The sequence below is a fragment of the Gadus morhua genome, chromosome 11 (assembly GCF_902167405.1).
Source record: "Gadus morhua chromosome 11, gadMor3.0, whole genome shotgun sequence".
NCBI lineage: Eukaryota > Metazoa > Chordata > Actinopteri > Gadiformes > Gadidae > Gadus > Gadus morhua.
This window is the reverse complement of record NC_044058.1, coordinates 18,382,943-18,402,826: the sequence shown is the minus strand read 5'-3', so window position 1 is coordinate 18,402,826 and position 19,884 is coordinate 18,382,943. Positions and strand designations below refer to the sequence as shown.

At 46.8% G+C, this 19,884-nt stretch overlaps 1 protein-coding gene across 10 annotated transcripts in view; it reads right to left on the bottom strand.

The window, feature by feature from the left end:
* Positions 1-1,345: 1,345 nt before the first annotated feature.
* LOC115553604 (trafficking kinesin-binding protein 1) overlaps positions 1,346-19,884 on the bottom strand; it is a 34,792-nt gene continuing 16,253 nt past the window's right edge. For 5 of the 10 annotated variants that reach the window (XM_030369995.1, XM_030369992.1, XM_030369990.1 and 2 more), the window contains 14 exons: positions 19,304-19,380; positions 17,263-17,379; positions 16,582-16,682; positions 15,867-15,975; positions 15,362-15,440; positions 14,921-15,051; positions 14,655-14,729; positions 14,029-14,166; positions 13,535-13,611; positions 12,553-12,798; positions 11,066-11,406; positions 8,697-9,230; positions 6,627-6,729; positions 1,346-5,080 (listed from right to left, as the gene is read on the bottom strand). In XM_030369995.1, coding sequence (XP_030225855.1) covers positions 4,084-5,080; positions 6,627-6,729; positions 8,697-9,230; positions 11,066-11,406; positions 12,553-12,798; positions 13,535-13,611; positions 14,029-14,166; positions 14,655-14,729; positions 14,921-15,051; positions 15,362-15,440; positions 15,867-15,975; positions 16,582-16,682; positions 17,263-17,379; positions 19,304-19,354 — 3,099 coding nt within the window. In that variant the 5' untranslated portion in view covers positions 19,355-19,380 and the 3' untranslated portion in view covers positions 1,346-4,083. Of the gene's footprint in view, positions 5,081-6,052; positions 6,153-6,626; positions 6,739-8,385; positions 8,507-8,696; positions 9,231-11,065; positions 11,407-12,552; positions 12,799-13,534; positions 13,612-14,028; positions 14,167-14,654; positions 14,730-14,920; positions 15,052-15,361; positions 15,441-15,866; positions 15,976-16,581; positions 16,683-17,262; positions 17,380-19,303; positions 19,381-19,884 lie in introns of those variants that run through there. The other 5 variants (XM_030369996.1, XM_030369997.1, XM_030369998.1 and 2 more) reach the window with 5 other exon arrangements.

The window sequence follows — 19,884 nt, the reverse complement described above, 5'->3', positions numbered from 1 at the left end:
ATCAGGCATGGCATCTTCTTTAGAGGACCGGTAGTGGGAGTGGAGCCAATTTGTTTTAATGTGGATCCTTTGCTGGATCTTGCCAACATCGGGGACCACTCAGCTCATTATACCTCGTCCCTGAAATCCTTTTTGCTCCACTCTCTCCTTCTCCTCAATCTTGCCCCTATTCTAAGTGAAACGGATGGATTGCTGCATAATTTCACCACTAAAAACAAAAGCATTCAAAATTAGATTTTCAACTCATATGTTGAGTTAAGGGCACTTCCACAAGATTTGTCGTGGATAAAATGGATACATAAAAAAGGAATTTGTACCATGCGATTATGAGGTCTGCAATGAAAACAAGATTGCATCAGACATGAAGTGAATTGAAAGAGGTCTGCAATGTAAACGAGAGTGCTCAGACATGAAGAGTACCGTCTCAACACACAGGCAACCAGTAAATTATATTAAACAGTCCTTATGCAGTCTGCCACTCAGCTTCGACTTTATGGCTAGGGGTAAAGCAGATTTGTGTTCAGAGAGCTTTGCCTTGAGGGAAGCTAAAGGAACCTACAAACCAAGCTAAGTACACCTTCTATTTCAGTACTATTTTAAACACATTGTGGCCTGCCTTCATAGATCCTGACAGAAACTAGTGAGGCAGCCTAGTCCATCCATATAGTGACTTCAGTTTAAATTGTTCTTTGGATGTTTTTTACTTTTTCTGAGTATCTTTTCAAAGAGGCCAACCATGTTCATGTTGTATGCTGTTCATCTGTGACACACTGACATCTTGTGGAGAACGCAGTAACGACAGCATGTTTTATATATTTTTTAGGATTTTAGGTCATATATTCAGGCACGCAAGCCTTTCCTTGTATTAGACAAGACTCTTAAATGTGAGTGAACTAATCATGATCTGGCCACCAGGGTAGGTGTAACATATTAGTCACTAATTATTAGGGGTCATCTATTTTGCACTGGCTATAAATAATGTGAGGGACATAAATAGAGTCCTGCATAGGGCTGAGTCATTTCAGACATACGCAGAGTCCAGTTTAGTGCTGAGTCATTTCAGACAAAAACAGAATCCTGTTTAGTGCTGAGTCATTGAATACATGATACACATGACAAAGGTTTGTGTTATTAAGATTCAGTAATATTTTCTTGACCACTGTTGGAAATTAGCAACCTACGATTTGATATTGAAGTTTATTGTCACAGGAAAGCAAATCTATCGATCACTCTCTCCTGGCGTGCGGGCTGATCTGCTGCATGAAGAACTCATCTGTCCGCAATCTGGACACAATTCTGATATAATCTTGATCCTTTTATTCTGACAAACAAATGAGTCTATAGATCAATATTAATATTTTATTTACAGGCACATTCTCCCTTGAACAACAAGTTCTCTTATATTCCAGATTCAGGCTGAACAACCCATCCTAATACCACTCTTCATTATCCCGTTTTTGTTTATTTTCAAACAAAAAGTTAGGTTGTCTCTAGATTTGTTGCATACAGACCATGTCTGGCATATAGAGCAGTAATAATAATTACAATAATAACAAGCTCTGTTCAGATTCAACACACACATCGCACAAGGGCAACCAACATACACACGCATGGACCTACAGCAAACTGAAAGAGCATACATTCAGCTGATCCAGGTAGTGCAACACACACACACGCGCGCACACACAGAAACATACACAGCTATAACAAAAATCCTCATGTTGTACATTAGCCAGTGTCTGCATCAGAACCCCCCCCCCCCCCCATCCCACTAAAGCTAACAAATCCTAATACTTTTTCATTATTGCATAGCAACAGTTAGTGGCTGCTAGACAATTTGTTAGCTTGTAGTTCGCTTCACCCATTGTCCCAGACATAATGGAGTTCATAATGACACTTGAACTGGATGATGAACGATTACAGCTCCAAACAAAAACAACAACCCAAAAGAGACTCCTTCATCGAAACAAAAGTAGTGCATGATTAACTGTCTCTGTGCTTCTCCGATTAAACTAGGTATAAAAGTATAGTAGTGAGTGATCATTGATTTAAACTGCATTCGATCCTGCGACTTTTAGTCTCGAATCAGCACTGTGTGTAGTTCGCATGAAGCAAAAATAATAATTCAAGGAACAGAAAAAAGAAACCGGTGAAATCCCTTTCTTATCGTACAAAAATAAAGGTATTACCTGTGTGTAGGGCATACTCTGGCTGTTACAGTACTGTTGCATAATTGCATTTCCTTTCAATGCCCTTATATAACAGGAACACCTGGCACAACATTGGCTACACATTGATTCATTTTGCTTTGCACACTCTCTAGTCTCAATCATAAAAATCAGTCAGAAAAATGACAATTTTGTTAAAAATATGGTCTGGAAATATGGGCCTTACCAAAGCATCAGGTCAAACACAAAAAGGCTCCTTCATTATTGTATTGGCCTCATGCTCTCTCTCTCCCTCTCCCTCTCCCTCTCTCCCCCTCTCTCCCTCCCTCTCTCCCCCTCCCTCTCCCTCTCTCCCCCTCTCCCCCTCTCTCCCTCTCTCCCTCTCTCTCTCTCTCTCTCTCCTCAATGACCAATCTGATCAGCTGAGTTACTGTGCAACCGCTAATTCTATCCACCCTCATTCAGTTCTGCGTTCTCTCTGATCGGTGTTCTGTTCTCTTGAAGTGTAACTCAACCCCATTTGTGAGTTTGCTGCCCTCTAATGGTCGATTGAATAGTTAGTTACACTGACAAAAAAAACACACACATTTCTGTGGTTCTTTTTCTGTGTATGTGTTTTTTTTTAGGGGGGGTGGGTGTGTTACTCCAAATAAATTGTTTGCTTGCATAAAAAAGCAGTTAGCGTTAGTTATGACCATAACACTGACAGAATGTAAATGTCTAAAGAGCAGGAAACTCACAAAAATGGTCAAGTCTCTTAAAGGACAACACACAGGGACAGGCAAAGCAGGATTCTGAGGTTGTACTTTTTACCCATGGCCCGATTTGGTCGGAAGTGAACAAAAAGTAACAACAAAAAGCATCAGGCGGGCAAGACAAGATGGGGCGAGGAGACATCCAGCGACAGAGAGAACGAGGGACAGGTCCTTCAGTAGTCCGCGGCTAAAGTGCTAAAACGGAGTGTCAGGCGGACTGGGCCTCATTCCACGACTAAACCTAAGCTCACTTAAAAGCACCAGGGGGATGACTTTTTAATTTCCTAAAAACGGCCTTGTTGTCAAATTCAAATGCAGATTTTTTTTCCTTTTCGAACGACTTCAAAATAGCCCCCTCAAATCAAAACTCGGGGAGTTTGCATGAAAAATAATGACAAAAAACACACACACGGACAGGAGGTAAAATGATACAAGAGAAGATCTCGGAAGGTTAGTTGGCACCACATACTCTGGCTCGCTCCCACCGTCCGATAAGGCATTCAATAGAGAATTCAATAGAGCTTTGTGAGGAGCACGCGGCCCGTGTCCCCGGAAGCTACAGTAGGTTGGCCGTGTCCAGACACAGGACTGCACAACATTCAGTCATCGGCCAGAGGACAGGATTGCGGGATTGCGGGATTAAAACCACAATCACACAGCTTTGTTTTTCGAAAAATAATATACTCTTTTTTTTCTCTATCCACACACTTTTATACAGACCATTTAGAACAGCGGATGATTAACAGTGTCATGTGCACGCCCTATTTAATCCATGGTTTTAAATTAAAATACAGATTTAAAAAATAGGTGCCGGTAAAACAGCATTTCGTTGTTCCTTCCCCCTATGTCATGGAGGTACAGCATGAACCGCAGAACTTAAAGTGACGACTGCTCGATGGGCCCTGGGCTCCACAGTCGGACTTGGTTTGTGGGTGCAGAGGTAACGCTGTCGATCCCAGATCCATCGGGGGCAGGCACTCCTCTGCTTATTGTGCGGTGGAGCGGTGTTGATTGGAGGAGAACTCTCTTTGTGTGTGACGCACGTCTAGCTGGGGGCTGTGAGGACATCCAAGCGGTTGTACTGGGCAATCCGAATCGCTGATCTTGAAATGGGGAACATGGCGTGGTTTTAATCCGTACGGTTCTCGAATGCCCTCCACTCAGTCGTCCGGCCAGGGCTGTCTGTAGGAGACTATTTTTGGTACGACGGCCGCCGCCGCCGTGTGCGTCCGTTCCTCCGGAGGCCGCGTGGGAGCTACGTGCGCCGCGTCCGCGTGCTGCGTGGACAGGGCGTGGCCCAGGAACAGCTCCGCGCTGCTGGGGGGCCCTCCGGGGTCCTTCATGGCCATGCTGGCCCCCACCATGGCGGGGTAGCTGCGGTTCCTCCGGAGCCCCGCGTTCAACACGGGCCCCAGGCCCCCGCCCATGGCGGCGCTGGCCCCCCCCCGCGGAGGCCCCAGGGTGCGGAAGCGCTTGAGTTTGTCGACAAGCCGCAGATTGGTGGCCTCCAGCCGGCTCTGGTACGAGCCGGGCAGGGCGGGCTCCTTCTCGAACTCGGCCAGCACCTCCTTCAGGATGGTCTGGGCCGGCCGCGACGCCAGAAACGTCTCGTAGAACAGCGACTCGTCCGTCGGGCTGAACTGGAAGCCGGCCCCGGGGGGCGGCGGCGGCGTCGGTGCCGGTGGTGGCGCCCCCCGGGGGTGGGAGGACGACATGGACCTGGAGCGGCAGCGGCGGGTCGGCGAGTTGGGCGGCGTGGAGGGGAGGAAGAGGAGGGAGCTGGGGCGCCCCGCCTCTCCCCTGTCCTCGTCCTCCCAGAGCTCCTCCCCTTCCTCCTCAGGCTCCGCCTCCTCAGGCTCCGCCTCCAGCGCCCCCCCGGCGGCCGGAACCCCGCGGTCCCAGCTGCGCGGGTCGTAGACGGAGGCGGAGATGCCGTGCTCCACCAGGAGGCGCACCAGCCCCAGGGAGGTGCTGGTGGTACGGGTGTTGTCCCGGTGGTTGGTGGAGGACTCGGCCTGGGACAGGGAGAGGCGGCGGGGGGTGCAGCAGGGCGTGGTGTAGGAGGGCGTGGCCGGGTCGGAGAACTGGGGTAGCGGCGAAGGGACGGGCGACGCGGCCCCGCCCACGCCAGGGCTGCTCTGATAGGCCGACCTGGGGCTGGGGGGAGGGAGAGGGAGGGGATAAGGTAGGGATGAGGGTGGGTTTGGGGGATTGGGAGGCAGGGGGAAGGGAGGGGAAATGGAGAAGAGGGAATGAAAGTAGGAGAATGATGTAAACGTTAGGTACGTAGCGAAAGAACGACGGCCCAATGAATGAAGGGAAAAGGAAATGAGTGTTTATCAAACCGACCGCATTGGTGAGTTTACTGTTGTATAACATGAGCCACGATAGATGGCACTGCAAAGTAAAAAATCAATTGCTGCTGTTCAGCTCATGATAAGAAGAACAGTTCATTTTGCCTCCTTCATGGTTTTGTACATCATCACTTGCATATTTTTCCGATGGATTTGTCCTCCATGATGCAAGTACAGCTGTGATTTTCACAACTTCCTCTAGAGGGCGGGCAAACTCAAATCCATGCCTAGTGTGTCTATCACACTAGTTCAACGTTTGTTATTTCGTCCATAGCCAGGTTTGATAAGAGATGTTAGAGCACCGTTGTCTTTGTAGAACATGCACTGTTGACTATAATGGGGAGCGCATTTGTATTCTTTTGATAAAAAATATTGTTCACAAAGTATATTTCATAAATGCTTATCTTGACACATAATCTGGTATTTAATTGTAAGTGCAAGTAAATAGCAGTTTAGATTTAAATATTTCTCCTCCCTAATTTACACATATAACAGCCCTTAAAGCAGCAATTGGAGGAACAGCGAACCATAATAATTAATAGTAATAATAACAACACTAAAATAATAATACATTTAGTAGGTTAGACAAATTGCATACCTGCATCCTCCTCACTTGTTAACATAATGTGTCATTACGTTTAATAGGGTGTCTGTGCGTAAAAGTGTCCTTTAGATTAAGGGCCAGTGAGGGAGTGAGTTCAGGCAGGTTAAGCTAGCTCTGGTTAACGTGCTCTAAGCACCCTCACACACAAAGCACACTCTCATGCAGTCTCACCCACACTGCGCACTCCTGTGAGCACGCTCAGTGGGCCTGCTCTACGCCAGCCATCACTACCATGTGATAGAGGCCTCCCTCGTCTTCCTCATCATATGACCTGCCAAAGCCAATCAGACGGCAGCGTCAACAGCGAGTAACGTACAGAATCAGCGGTATTTGGTTGGCATAAGATACAACATCATATCTAATTATTATCACATTTTTAAAAAGGTTTCAATCTAAAAAATAGATTCATCCCCTCTCTTAAGCATTATTGGAACCAAAATCTAGGAGACATTAATCTATGCGGTATTTGGACGTGACTTTCTACCAAATATACCAGTCTTGAATGAAAAAAATCATCGTTATGCTTGCTTTGCTCTCATTATTAAATCAGTGAGTGGTGTCACTGATTCTGCCACTCACAGATTTTAATTTGCCCGGGTCTTCTGAATCATTTAAATTAGCAACAGATCAGACATCAGGTATCACTATATGTATTTAATTATGCGCTCCACATGACCATACCCTCCATTGATGAACAACCTGTGATCCACTACAAGCAGGCGGATGCACTTAGTGCCGTTCTTACCTGGAGGAGACGGAGGTGAGCTGGTCTGAGGGGTGGAGGATCCTGCAGGTGGTGAAGGTGTAGGTGGAGCTGGTTTGGGACATGCACTTCCCTGGGAAGATGGCTGGGGTACCGTTAGAGGGAGGGCCAAAGGGTTAGAGGTTAGTATGGAGACCACAGGCAGCACTGTGAGAACACACTCAGGCCGTGGTCACACTGGGGCTGATGACTGCAATACGTCACCAAGTTCAACTCATCATTATAATTTGCTATCACTTGCTGGATCAGCAAGTGATGATCTAGCCAACTTATGTCTTCCAAAACATGGGTTACCCATGCTGTGTCAGTCAAACAACAAATGCAGGATTGTTTGCAGTAAGCCAGGATCTATACCCAGGGTTTAATTAATTGACTGTCTATATATATATGATCAATTGCTAACCCAGTGATAATTTTTGGCCTGACCACAGCCTTTAAACACCATTAGGACAAAGAGCATTAGGCAAGTCAGAGAAGCACCCCTGTTTGTGTGGTTGTGCTTGTGCATGGTCTGTGTTTCAAGTAATTTCCCAGAGCCCAGATAGCAAGAGATTGCGGTGAGGCTTCGCGAAAGGTAATAGTTCTTGTTTTAGAAGGTAAACCACCGACCACATACAGTATATTGAATAAGCCATCTGAATTAGCGCATTAACATGATCCATTAAACCAGTGCAGGGGTGGAGCAAGATCCTGGAATTATACCATAGAATACCCCCAATATTTAGAAACCAAAAGCAGAGAGTAGACAGATATAGGGGATACATTGTGCATTCAGCCAGAGGAGGGATAGGAAACTTAAGAAAGTGATGTGTTATAACCTAGTAGAGGCTGCAACATTAATCAGATGAATTACATTGAAGAATTGATTAAATTAAACAACAAAGCCCTGTGCTTGTGTATGTGTGTGTGTGTGTGTGTGTGTGTGTGTGTGTGTGTGTGTCTGTGTGTGCGTGAGAGTGTGAAGGTGACTCTATACTTTAGCCACCCTGGGTCCTCTCTAATATTAACCAGGCATGTGATGCAATGTGACCATGTGATCCTGGCAGCTGTGATGGTGTCACCCGAGCTACACAAAAGGTGTTTAGCCCAGATATCTGCCTGTATGGCTGGTGCCTTGCCCCAGAGCAAGCACTTATTATATTCGTTTAACTGCATAACTGTTGGAGGTTTTCTGACTCTTCCACAGATTATCTCTTCCTTGGATCAAGCAAAAAAATATTTTTTTAATAAAATAAATTTGGATCCCTTTAAGAGATTTATATGCTAAACTCGCTGGTGAAGCAGATTTGGGAGGATGTGGAGAACACAGAGGAAGGGGAGGACGCAAAGCATAGGGACGGCGCAAGAGGGAATCGATTTGAAACGGAAATGATTTGCAAGGGAAATGCGAATGGAAAACGAGGTTTCTAAACCAACCCAACACTGGAGGCCGAATGCTAGCAGTATGGTGCCGAGTTGGAGGAAGTGCCAGAGTGAATGAGTGAGAGAAGTGTTTGGACGGAAAACTAGAATCACACCGCGGGGCCGGCACCACCCGCTGGTCACGGTGTTTCCACTGGGTGGAGGGAGGCTTGCCTTGAACACGTGATTTATCAGAGGTGGTGCAGATCCTGAGGGCTGATTCTAGTGTCGCATCACGAGAAGCACATGCACCTCAAAAGGATCCCGAAGGGAATGAACGAATGACAGCTGGAGAGCTGTCTTTCAGAGGTGGAGAGGAGTAATCCAAACGTTGTATTACTTTGACTTATGGCACGATGACGGTGGCAAACAGGGCCGGACAAGGAGTGGGGCGTGGAGGTAGACGTGCACCTGGACATGGAGGTACGTGCACGTGATGAGCATGGAGGTGTGCACGACAGCTGGGTGGGACGGGATTAAACAAAGAACTCAGCAGGGACGGGATTAGCGACATGTCCCCCCCCCCCTGCCTACGCCTCCCCCTCTCCCCCTCCCCGAAGTGCGTGCATGCGTCGTTGGGGGGGAAAGGGAGGCGGGCGGGGGGCGCGAGGTGTCACGAAGGCCCGAGATCCGCGTGTGAGACCCCCTCACCGGGCAAGCCGTCCGGCGCTCCGGCTGGTAGAGCCGGGAAGTCTAAGGGCTCGCCGCCGGCCTTCTCGTTGGCGCACGGCGTCGTCACGGCGACGGAGACAGGAGAGGAGCGGATGGAGCAGGGAGTGCAAGGCAGGCCGTCGAGGGCGGGTCCGTCTTTCCCTCCGAACGCCTCCCCCGATCGCGCGCCCCTCAGCGACTCCAACAGGCTATTGTCCTCGTTGTCGTTGTTGTTGTCGCGACCGCTCCGGTGGACGCCGACGCCGCCGTTGTTCGTGGCGTGGCGGAGGTCGGGCGTGGACGCCCAGGGCAGGCGGGAGACGGGGAGGTCGTCCTCACTGGAGTGGCCCGGGAACGAGCGGAGGGACTCATCGTCCTCCTCGGGTTGGTCCAGCTGCCAGTCCCCGGCCTCCGAAGGGTCCTGGTCCTGGTCCAGGGTGCGGAAGCCCTTGGTGACCACGCCCGGCCGGTGGTCCAGCAGGCCCCCCAGGTGGGGCTGGGCCAGCAGCTGCCACGCGTGGAGGGTGGCCGAGCCTGGTGGGAGGGGCATATGATCGGAGGTCAAAGGTTAAAGGATGTGGGCCATTGCTGTAGGAATCCAACTGGATTCTCGGAGCACAGTGCCGATGTCTTTCAAGAGATTGTGATTCAATGCATGGTGAAACCTTGATATCACCCATGATGCAATGCAGCTTATTTTGTACATATACTTGAAATAATCAGTATAAAACTATTAAACATGCATTGAATTAACTAGTGGGAGTATAGTTGAGGAAGTTATTTACTCTACTCTATTAGTTGGAAATATCAATCAGCCACGGTTTCTAATCAACAATCTTTTTTTTGTCACAATAATTAAAATCATGTTCAATTGTTTAAAATATTAAATTGTTCAAATTAAATCTATCTGAATTGACGCTGTTGGCACCTTATGATAAATCAGTTTGTCAATCGTTCAGTATGTTAACATCATACAAAGTGGGTTATAGATTTGAACGATTCTGTGCGCTTGTTAATGTAAATTGGATGGCAGATAATAATAAAAAAGGAAGAGTAAGGAAAGAAAAAGGAAATAGGAAAAGTTAGTGAACCCTTTTATTCACATAGCTTTATCTAACAAAAGAAGACAACACACACAGGAAAAGAGTGAAGTGAAAAGGAGACAACAAAATGGCAATGGGATAGGGTAGGTAGAAATGTCTGCTATGTTAATGCAAACTAACTGCCCGAATTAGGCAAAACAAGTCGACTAGAATATAGAGCATTTGAGTTCCATTATGATTCAAGTGTCACAAACTATTAAAACTATTCCAGGATCTTCTGAAAAGGCTACAATCCTTTAGTGCTGCAGGATAATGACACGCAAAAGCAGGGAAAATAACATGTTAAGAAACACCAATTGGTTATCTGTACAAATTGGTAGGTCACCTTGTCCTCTGTAAATATTGTGACACGCCATTTTTATTATTTGGTTTCAAATCCCACCAGTAGGGGGTGCCACAGACACCTACTGACATCTCCTTAAAGCCTTATAGTGTGGGGCTAGGATGTGAGAATTGCCCATGGGAGGGATTAGGATGTGAGTATTGTGCTTGGTAGGAGCTAGGATGTGATTATGACACTTGGTGGGAGCTAGGATGTGATTATGGTACTTGGGAGGCGCTAGGGTGTGAGTATTGATCTCGGGAGGGGCTATGATGTTAGTACTGTCCTTTGGAGGGGCTAGGATGTAGGTATTGTTCTCGGGAGAAGCTAGGAATTGAGTAGTGCACTTTGGAGGTGATAGGTTGTGGATATTGTTCTCGTGAGGAGATAGGATGTGAGTAGTCTACTTGGAAGGGGCTTGGACGCCAGTATAAGACTACTTCAGATCTCAAACCAGCAGCGAGGCTGTGTGTGTCTGAAGTAGAAGGAGTGCTGCAGCGCTAACCCTTCCTCGTGCTGCTCCAGCATCTCCAGCAACCCAGTGACCAGGGGGAGCAGGGGGGCTCTGAGCCTGGGCTGAGGGGACAGGGGGGCGGGCTGGGTGGCACCGCTACTCAACACCAGCAGCCTGGAGCTGCCCCGGGACGGGCCGGCCCTTTGCGCGCGCTGCTCACAGATTCGGAGTTCCTTGGCCCCCTGGAAGCCCCGGTGGGGACTACCACTGCGAGCCGGAGGGGAGCTCGGGTTAGAGATCTGCCGGGTCGAGGGCAGCGTGGGGCCGAGGCCTCCCAGGGCTATCTGAAGGGACGGGTCTTGATCGGGCTGCTGCGCTCTCTGTTGGACTTTAGCGCCGTCGTCCCGCGGAGGGGTCTGACCGGGAGTGTTGGGCGTGGCTGTCGGGGCACGGCCGCTCTGAGCGCTTTGATTCCCGGGCGGATATTCACCTTCGAGGGGCTTGACGATCTGCAGCTTCTCGGGCAGGTAGGACCTCGAGGTGAAGGAGTAGCCCGACCACATGCTGCCCAGGGACGGGTGCGTGTACAGCGACAGCAGGCTCTCCGTGGGGGTCCCGGGGTCTCCGCCGCTGCCGTCCTTCTCCTCCCCGTCCTCCCCCTGCTCCTCCTTGGCCAGGTAGGCCAGCTTGCGCTCCCGCTCCTCCTCGAAGAAGCGCCGCTCGGAGACGTAGTTGTCGCGGCGCAGCGAGAGGCGACGGAGGGCCGCCTCCAGGTCCCGCCCCCCCGGGGTCCCCGGGGTGCCGACGGGACGCCGGTTGGAGTCGTCTGACCTGTGGGTGGGGAGGGAGGGAGGGAGGGAGGAAGAGGGAGGGTGGGGGAGAGAGAGAGAGAGAAAAAATACATTTTAATCCAGTCTCAAATTAGGTTCAGTCACAAAATTGTGTTCATCTGGAGATGATACTTATTGTACACCATTGCAAAGAGCATATGGGTTCACTCTAATTAAATAATAAATAAATAATGTGATATAATATAAATTAATAGTTCAAAACACCCTCAGTGAAGACAGGTGTCTCCTTCAGCAACAAAGACTGAGCACTTCTTTCTCACGCTGTACTGTCATCAACAAATGATAAAGTTGGTTTCTGCTGTGTTAGCTAACAACAGAGAAACCCAGCAAGGCAATTGTCTGCCTTGTTGTCATGCAAGATGCCTGGTAATAATAATAATAATAATAATAATAATAATACATTTAATTTAGATGCGCCTTTCAAGACACCCAAGGTCACCTTACAGAGCAATACCAGCTTAGCAGAGGTCTAAACACCCAGCCTACAAACAAAGGTTAAACCTGACCTCTCCGCTTCATGAAACAATAGAGAAAGATCAAGTTAATTAATTACGTGCTGGGTGAGTCACACTTTGATTCGCCAACTGGATATCTTTATTATGATCTATCAACACTAAAAAATGCAGATAACATAGTGTAAGTATGTATGGAAGTATCATGGTTCTTGACAATGCCCTGCCCTAAACAACCCCACTGTCTGATGTTTCACGTGTTACAGACGTGTTCTGTGTGCGTCAATCATGTTCTATTTAAAGGTGACATATTATACCACCAGGTGTGTGATTAGCCGTTACAAGCCGTTTTGTCGTATCATAATCACGATTATTTTGGTCAATATTGAAATCATGATTATTCAAACGATGATTTTTGAGTTTGAAAACATGATGTATTAATTCAGCCTGTCTCTCCCAAAAAACACTTTTAACTGAGAACTTTGAAATTTCGCCTTACAAAAAATACACAAAAGGGTCAAAAAGAACATGTTCAAATCTAAAATAAAGTACAGATATGTATCCAGCTATAAAAAATATATCGGAAAACTTGATTATTTTAGTTTTGTGATCGTTTGACGCTATAATCGGAATCGCGATCAGACTTCGATGAATCGCCCGGCCATACTGCTCACCCGTCGTCGTGCGCCTCCAGGATACCGCCGGCCTTGTTGTCGGGGCAGTACGGCCCGCTGCCCGACTCACTGCCTCCGTACGTGGAGCAGGAGTGCGGCGTGCCCACCCGGCTGGAGCGGCCCGACGTCAGAGAGGACGTCTGGTTGGAGCCCGGGATGTTGAGCGGCGAGGGGGCCAGCGACGAGCGCTGCTGCCGCATCAGGTTCAGGTTCTTCACCGTTTGGAACACCCGCTTGGGGTGCAGCCTGGGACGGGAGAGGGGGGAGGAGGAGCACGGTGGGACGTTATGGACAGGCGGATGTATGTAGACGCTAAAGGGCTGATTGTGGTCCCACGTTCACACAACGCAAAGGGGGTTACGGACCCCTTACGTCCTTGCGGACCCTCCTTGCGTCCACCGCAAGGGCCTGACGTGCGCCTCCCAAAAATGTTCACCTTCAGTCAAGGCGCGCCGCTTATTAAAACCCGACGCAGAACCATAAAAGGATCCGACTGCGTCGAAGCGTCTGCGTGGTCATTGCGTTACGTGAACGACGTGGAACCATAATCAGCCCTTAACACACACGCAAACGGACACACACACACACACGCGGCATGCAAATTAAATGGTATGGGAGATAGGCATCAGGGTGGTTGTTTCTTTCCGGCTGTGCGCCGTGACACGCACATGCTGGGTTAACAAGGCTGGCCAGGTCCTTACTTTGACCTACAAGACACTAGACACATTCCTGAACTTAACCGTGTTTCTTAAATTAACTCTTCAATTAACTTATTTATATAGTAAAAGATGGATACACAAATTCATGAACTTGTAATTAATTCATTAATTCATTTCATTCATTACATTTTCCGTTGACCTCAAATGTAAACAATCATTTCGTAGCATCATAACACTGGAAAACTAAGCCCATCCACGCTGAGAATTTGCCAAACTTGCCAAAAACGTAGCTGTTTTTTTTATATAACGCACGATGGACATACTTTTGTTCTTCAACATCTGGATCATCCATTTGAAGTTCCTTCCTCATAGTTCCCTCTATTTCCGCTGCCAAGGAGTCCTGAATACATAAAAAAAAAAGAATAAATAAAAATGTAAACCGACAAAGGACATTCTTTGCGTGTGTCATGCATTTGATCCAAAGTTGCTACAGGAGGCACTCGAGTGGCCATAGTTAGTTGAAGGTCCCATCACATGACACCAGGTGTGAGTGTGATTAGCCCTACACGCCATTTGGAAGATCTGCCCCCACAAGTGGGCGTGTACACCTAGATGTGGGCTGGATTTATCAGTCTACCAGCCTACCCAGGGGACTGTGGCAAACGTTGCTCATCTATCCGTCACACATCTAGGTCGACACGCCCACGGCTTGTAACGGCTAATCACACTCACACCTGGTGGCATGTCATGGGACCTTTAAACGTCCACAAGGCCTTCCATACGGTAGGGCCCTTGGCTAAGCTAAACCGGTCAGTACCATGGGAAACAGGCCCAGGGAGTGGAAGCGTCGCGGCGTGGTGAGCGGCAGCGTTTTGTTCCTCAGGTTCTTCAGCTCCTCCTGGGCCTCGTGGAGCATCTCCATGCACTCTGCGTACTTATCCTCCAGCTCCCGCAGCTGAGAGAGGCACGCACACACACAAACACACACACACACACACACACACACACACACACACACACACACACACACACAGACACACACACAAAGGAAGACACAGACAGACAGAGTTAATAATTAATTCCAAATCACGATTGTTCCTTTTAAGAAAAAAACTATCAAAGATAGATGCAAAATGGGAATTTTTCCTATTTTTGTAATCATATCGTTACAAATATTATTAAAAATATATATATATCTATGCATTCATATTCATACACAAACATGTACATGTGTAAACATGTACATATACATGTACATATACAAAGTAACATACATGTAACTATATTCATGCTAAATTGGCTGGATAGTGCACTTAGACTAGGTATGAATGTGTCCATATTTTGGCAAATCTGAAACACCAATTGCTATAGCCATGGCGCTACCTTTAGCATCATGTACTCTAATAGAGTCGGCCAACGACACACTACATTCTTTATCAGTACCTCAGCAGTGAGTTGCCTCTGGGCGTCTTTGGCAGCTCCTAGGTGCTGCGTCAGCTCCTCGTTCTCCACAGCATACTAAACACAGCGCACACACACAACAAACATACACAACACACACACAACACAAAATAAACATCATTATTATACCATACCCCTTCCTCTTTACAGTAGTTCAAGGACATTCTCAACCTCGAGATGTTGAGAAAAAAAATACAAAATGTTTAAAAATATTGACAAATATTTTAAAATAACCGGTGTGTACGCACCGACTTGGCCTTCTTCTGGAGGTCCACGATCTGGGACAGGAGGTGTGTGATCTCCTCCTGCTGGCGGGAGGCGTCGTCCGATTTCCTCCCCAGCTCCTCGGCCAGGCTCGACATCTGCATGTTGGCACATCCTGCGCACACACACACATGCGCGAACACACACACACACACACACACACACACACACACACACACACACACACACACACACACACACACACACACACACACACACACACACACACACACACACACACACACACTTTAAAAACTCCTAAAGCCCAAATCCCACTTCCCCATCAAGAATGTTTGCAAACATCTGCGGTCGATAAGTTTTTACAGACAGTAAATGAATAACAACAGTGATTGAATGGTGAATGAATGGCTTATGAATTAGTAATCCAATACGAAATAACAAGTCCTTCCTGGTCCAATACTCACGTAGTTCTTTAACACAGTCATTGACCAGCTGCTGTTCCTTCTCTTCGTAGGAAATGGTCTCCGTCTCCAGATGAGTGGCCTGAATGGACATCATTCACATTATGGAGACCATTCACCTACAAGCCTTCTTACTCATCACTTAAGCCCAGGAGGGCTGCTGTCCTTGAGCAACCACACATTTAGCTCCGCAGGGTTGCAGCTTTCATGGCAGGGTACCCTTTAGCAACACACCTAACCCCCTGCTACCTGTTCCTTATGAACTTGTAGAAGTCTTAGATATATAGTTGTGTGTGGGTGTGTATTTGTGTGAGTGTGAATAGGACTCCATTGTAAAGACCTTTGACTGAAACTTGTTTTTTTTAGGAATTACAATAATAATAGTTATATACCAGAATGAAGAAAGTATTTCTTTTTCTATCCTGAGTTTCACTGATCTAACTGTTCAGCCTGTGATCTGTGTGTGTGCATGCATGAGTGTTTGTGCGTGTGTGTGTGCGTGTTCTACCTCGGATCGCAGAGATATGTTCTCTGCCTCCAGGTCTTTGAGTTTCTTCTGCAGGGAGTCCAGAGGTAAGTAAGTGGGAACGGTGACATTTGGATCGCTCTGCCGTATCCTGGAAACAGCCCAAAAGAGGAAGAAGATATAGAGCAGGAGAAACAGATCGATCAATATCCTAATGATATACACTCCTATTCCCCTATAGCTCGATACGTTTAACATCCAGTCAGAGAAAACTAACCAGAGACCTTTTTGATTATGTCATTTGGATGTTTTGTAGATAGGTCAGTGGGACACAATGAAGGAACACAAAGACAACTCGGCTACTTGCAGTATTAATGCTAATCTATAATTAAAATACTATAACAATTATATACTATAACAAAATATATTAAAAACATAAATCCGATCATTCACATGGGATCTTATACCTATCAACTCGACATTACAGAGATTAATCAATCTACAAATTGTGTCTACAAATCAAATTGATGTGAAATCCTAAATATCCAATTTTGATTCGTGCCAGTATGTAGGGCAACGCACCCCCACTTCACCCTGTTCCCATGTCCCGGTCGTGCTCTTAGAATGACACTATAGGGGACATTGGCATGCTCTTAGATCATATATTCCTCCCTCTCTGTGTCGGGCAGAGAGTGGGGGGAGAGCCAGAGGGGGAGAGAGGTGATGAGGGGGTGAGGGAGGGGAGGGTGGGTCTTACGGTGTGGAGGTGGTGGACTCGCCCTCGCTCTCCTCGGCCACGCTGGTGTAGAACTGCAGCAGCTCATCCTTCATGGAGAGGTCGTGACGCAGCTGGGAGACCTACGCATGTCAGAGAGAGGGGGAGAGAGAGAGAGACAGAGAGAGGGCAGGGAGAGAGAGAGAGAGAGAGAGAGAGAGAGAGAGAGAGAGAGAGAGAGAGAGAGAGAAGGGAGAGAGACAGACAGACAGACAGACAGACAGACAGACAGACAGACAGACAGACAGACAGACAGACAGACAGACAGACAGACAGACAGAGAGAGAGAGAGAGAAAGACCGACAGAGAGAGAGAGAGAGAGAGAGAGAGAAATAAAACAACTTCACATAGGTATTTCACTTCTGATCAGGGTACGTCATTAAATCAGGAGGGAAATCATAATAATAACCCTCCTCACAATTAGTGTCAACGATTGAAAATGATGTGGCATTTGCTACTCATCATTGTGTTGTGTTTTAACGACAGCTCCTCGTCATGAACAGTACACTACAACAACAACGTGTCCCCTTCGCACGAGGTGGAGTATCATTAAACCAGCGGTGAGCCCTGCCAACGGCGTCACTTCCCCAAGCGTCACTGCCGTCAGCGCAACAGCTCTGGCGTTACATAAGAGCCTGTGGAGAGCTGCTGTTCCAGGCTTACCTCCTCTCGAATGTGCTCCACCTGCTCCTCCAACACGCCGTTCCGGTCGCTCAGCGTCTTGTTTTTCTTCAGCAGCGATTGGCCGATGCGAGCGGCCAGCTCAAGGTCTCGTTCTTTCTGCACAGGCAGAGGGAAATAACACACCGGTCAGCGTTAAGGGAACAGCAAGTTACAAGCATGAGGAGAATTCCCTTCAAAACGGAGTTTGTGGATTGTTGCCATTGCAATTAAACCTCAGCGACAGCGCCACCTCTGGTGAAACACATTATCGCAGTTTACATTCTGTGTATCTTTTTTTACAAATTTGTAATAGTGGGACCAGAACGTATATGAAAAACTCCAAGGATCCAAGATTGAAGAAAGAGGGACAAAATAATGGAATCACTCTATCAAACAACGTTTTTTGTTTGGTCAACACTACAGCAAACAAGGCTGAATGTGAGCACAATATGTAACACAAAGACACCCACTGATATGTAATTAAAGCTCACAGTGGGCTCACAAAGGACTGCGGAAATATTTCTGTCATCCTGGGACAAAAGACTAGAGGCGTTCTGCTCGAATTACAGGTATGCTAAGCACACTCAGGAAGGCTCCAGCTACGTCCAATTGTACTGTACTGTACATTAACAATGCAGTACAAAATGACTATAGGGTTTTCCTGCATCGAATAGTATTTTTGAACTTTATGATATTTATTTATATTTTCAATATTGGTCAACTCAATGAAATAGTAAGTCATTGAAACATGAATTAACATCGACATATTAGTTAATTCATGGGTTTAAGATTTAGCCGATCTATGCTAAAAATCCCTTCGCAACCCACCTATGGGTCGCAGCCCACCATTGGGTTGCGACCCACCAGTTGAGAATCACTATAATTGTGTGCTGTATTGTTTTATATAAATACTTCCACGATAATTATAATTCAGAAGCAATGTGTTCAGGATCTACAATGCCCAGAAGCATTTGAACCATTGTTATCTAATTAGTTTGTTAACCACTCATGACTGCATAACATATATCGAATCAAAATTCGAGTCTTGTGAGGAGTTCTTTAATTCCCACACACATAGGAACGAGCGATATGTCACGTACACCACAGTCCCCAGTGCCACTGAAGGAGACTGCTGTACCAGGATATGATGCAGATCATGTTTCATGTGTCCTAGTTTCATTTGCATGTGTGTCTGTGTTTCTGTTATTCAATGAATACAACAGAATACAGCAGGACCGCAACATCCATGCAGTTAAATTAAAGACCAACAGATCAAAGAAGCGGGATAAAGTCAGAGTAAATATGAGGTTGGTTATCCAGGAAGCTGACCTTAAAAGGACACCATGCATCAGGATGTCTAGATGGAGTAGCTGGCCATCACGCGGGACACATTTGAATGTCAAATTCAGTTTTATGATATGGTTTTATCGACCATGTTGTTTTGAATGGTCAGCATTGTAGCTGAACAGAGCAGCCTGTGTCCAAATGCTTAGAGTGGCAATCTCAAAGTTTCTTTTTTTGGCGAGCCCTTTTGCGATGAACTCCAAATGATGAAATCCAAATAGTGCGACCACCGACACCCAGTTTATTAACATTCATAATACTGAAATAATGCAAAGGCTTTCATCTGTGAGCTTTAGGTTTATATATATACCTGTTCTGTACGTCTTACTGGGAGGACAGTCTGCCCCTCCACCCTGGCAAATCTGTCCAAGAACCAAATCAACATCACCTTCACTGATCCAATTAGCAACATTTCTCACCATTGAAAGTAATTCCTAGGCATCGCAAACAGACTCCATATCTCCAGGTAGCCCCACCACTGGGCCCTCCACCCTACCATGAGCAGCATACAGCGTAAAATACCATAGTGAAACACAGTCTGCTGGGTATGGCCTCTCACCATATCCTCTTAACCAGGAATGAATGACAAGGTAAAGAAAACAGATCTGTCGTTTTTAGTGTTATGCTCATGGTAACACATTGTGCTCCATGTTTTGTTTGTTTGTTGCGTGCGTGCGTGTGTTTCTTGCCAACGTACCTCTTCCAGTAGCCTAGTGACGGCGTCTATGTCGCTATACGTCTTGGTCATCTGGCCCACTCTATCAGCACACAACACTAGAGAGAGAGAAAGAGAGAGAGAGAGAAAGAGAGAGAGAGAGAGAGAGAGAGAGAGAGAGAGAGAGAGAGAGAGAGAGAGAGAGAGAGAGAGAGAGAGAGAGAGAGAGAGAGAGAGAGAGAGAGAGAGAGAGAGAGAGAGAGAGAGAGAGAGAGAGAGAGAGAGAGAGAGAGAGAGACCATGCAGGATGTTATTAATATTTTTTTTAAAAACACAAACCATCAAAAAACATTTATGTGCATAATTTGAATTGTATGTCATTAAGTCATATACCATTCATACCCAGGTAATGTATGATTTGGACGTTTTCTTTCTCTTTGCTAGTAAGACAGGCTGGTAAAGTTGAACTGAGGCGAGTGACACACCCACACACACACACACAGACACACCCCTCTTGCTAGATGTATGTACAATGGCAAAATAAAGGAAAACGGGTAGGTAAAAGCGGTCACAGACTGACATTTGACAATGCTAGGAGGTAAATCCAAGAAAAAAGAAGAAGA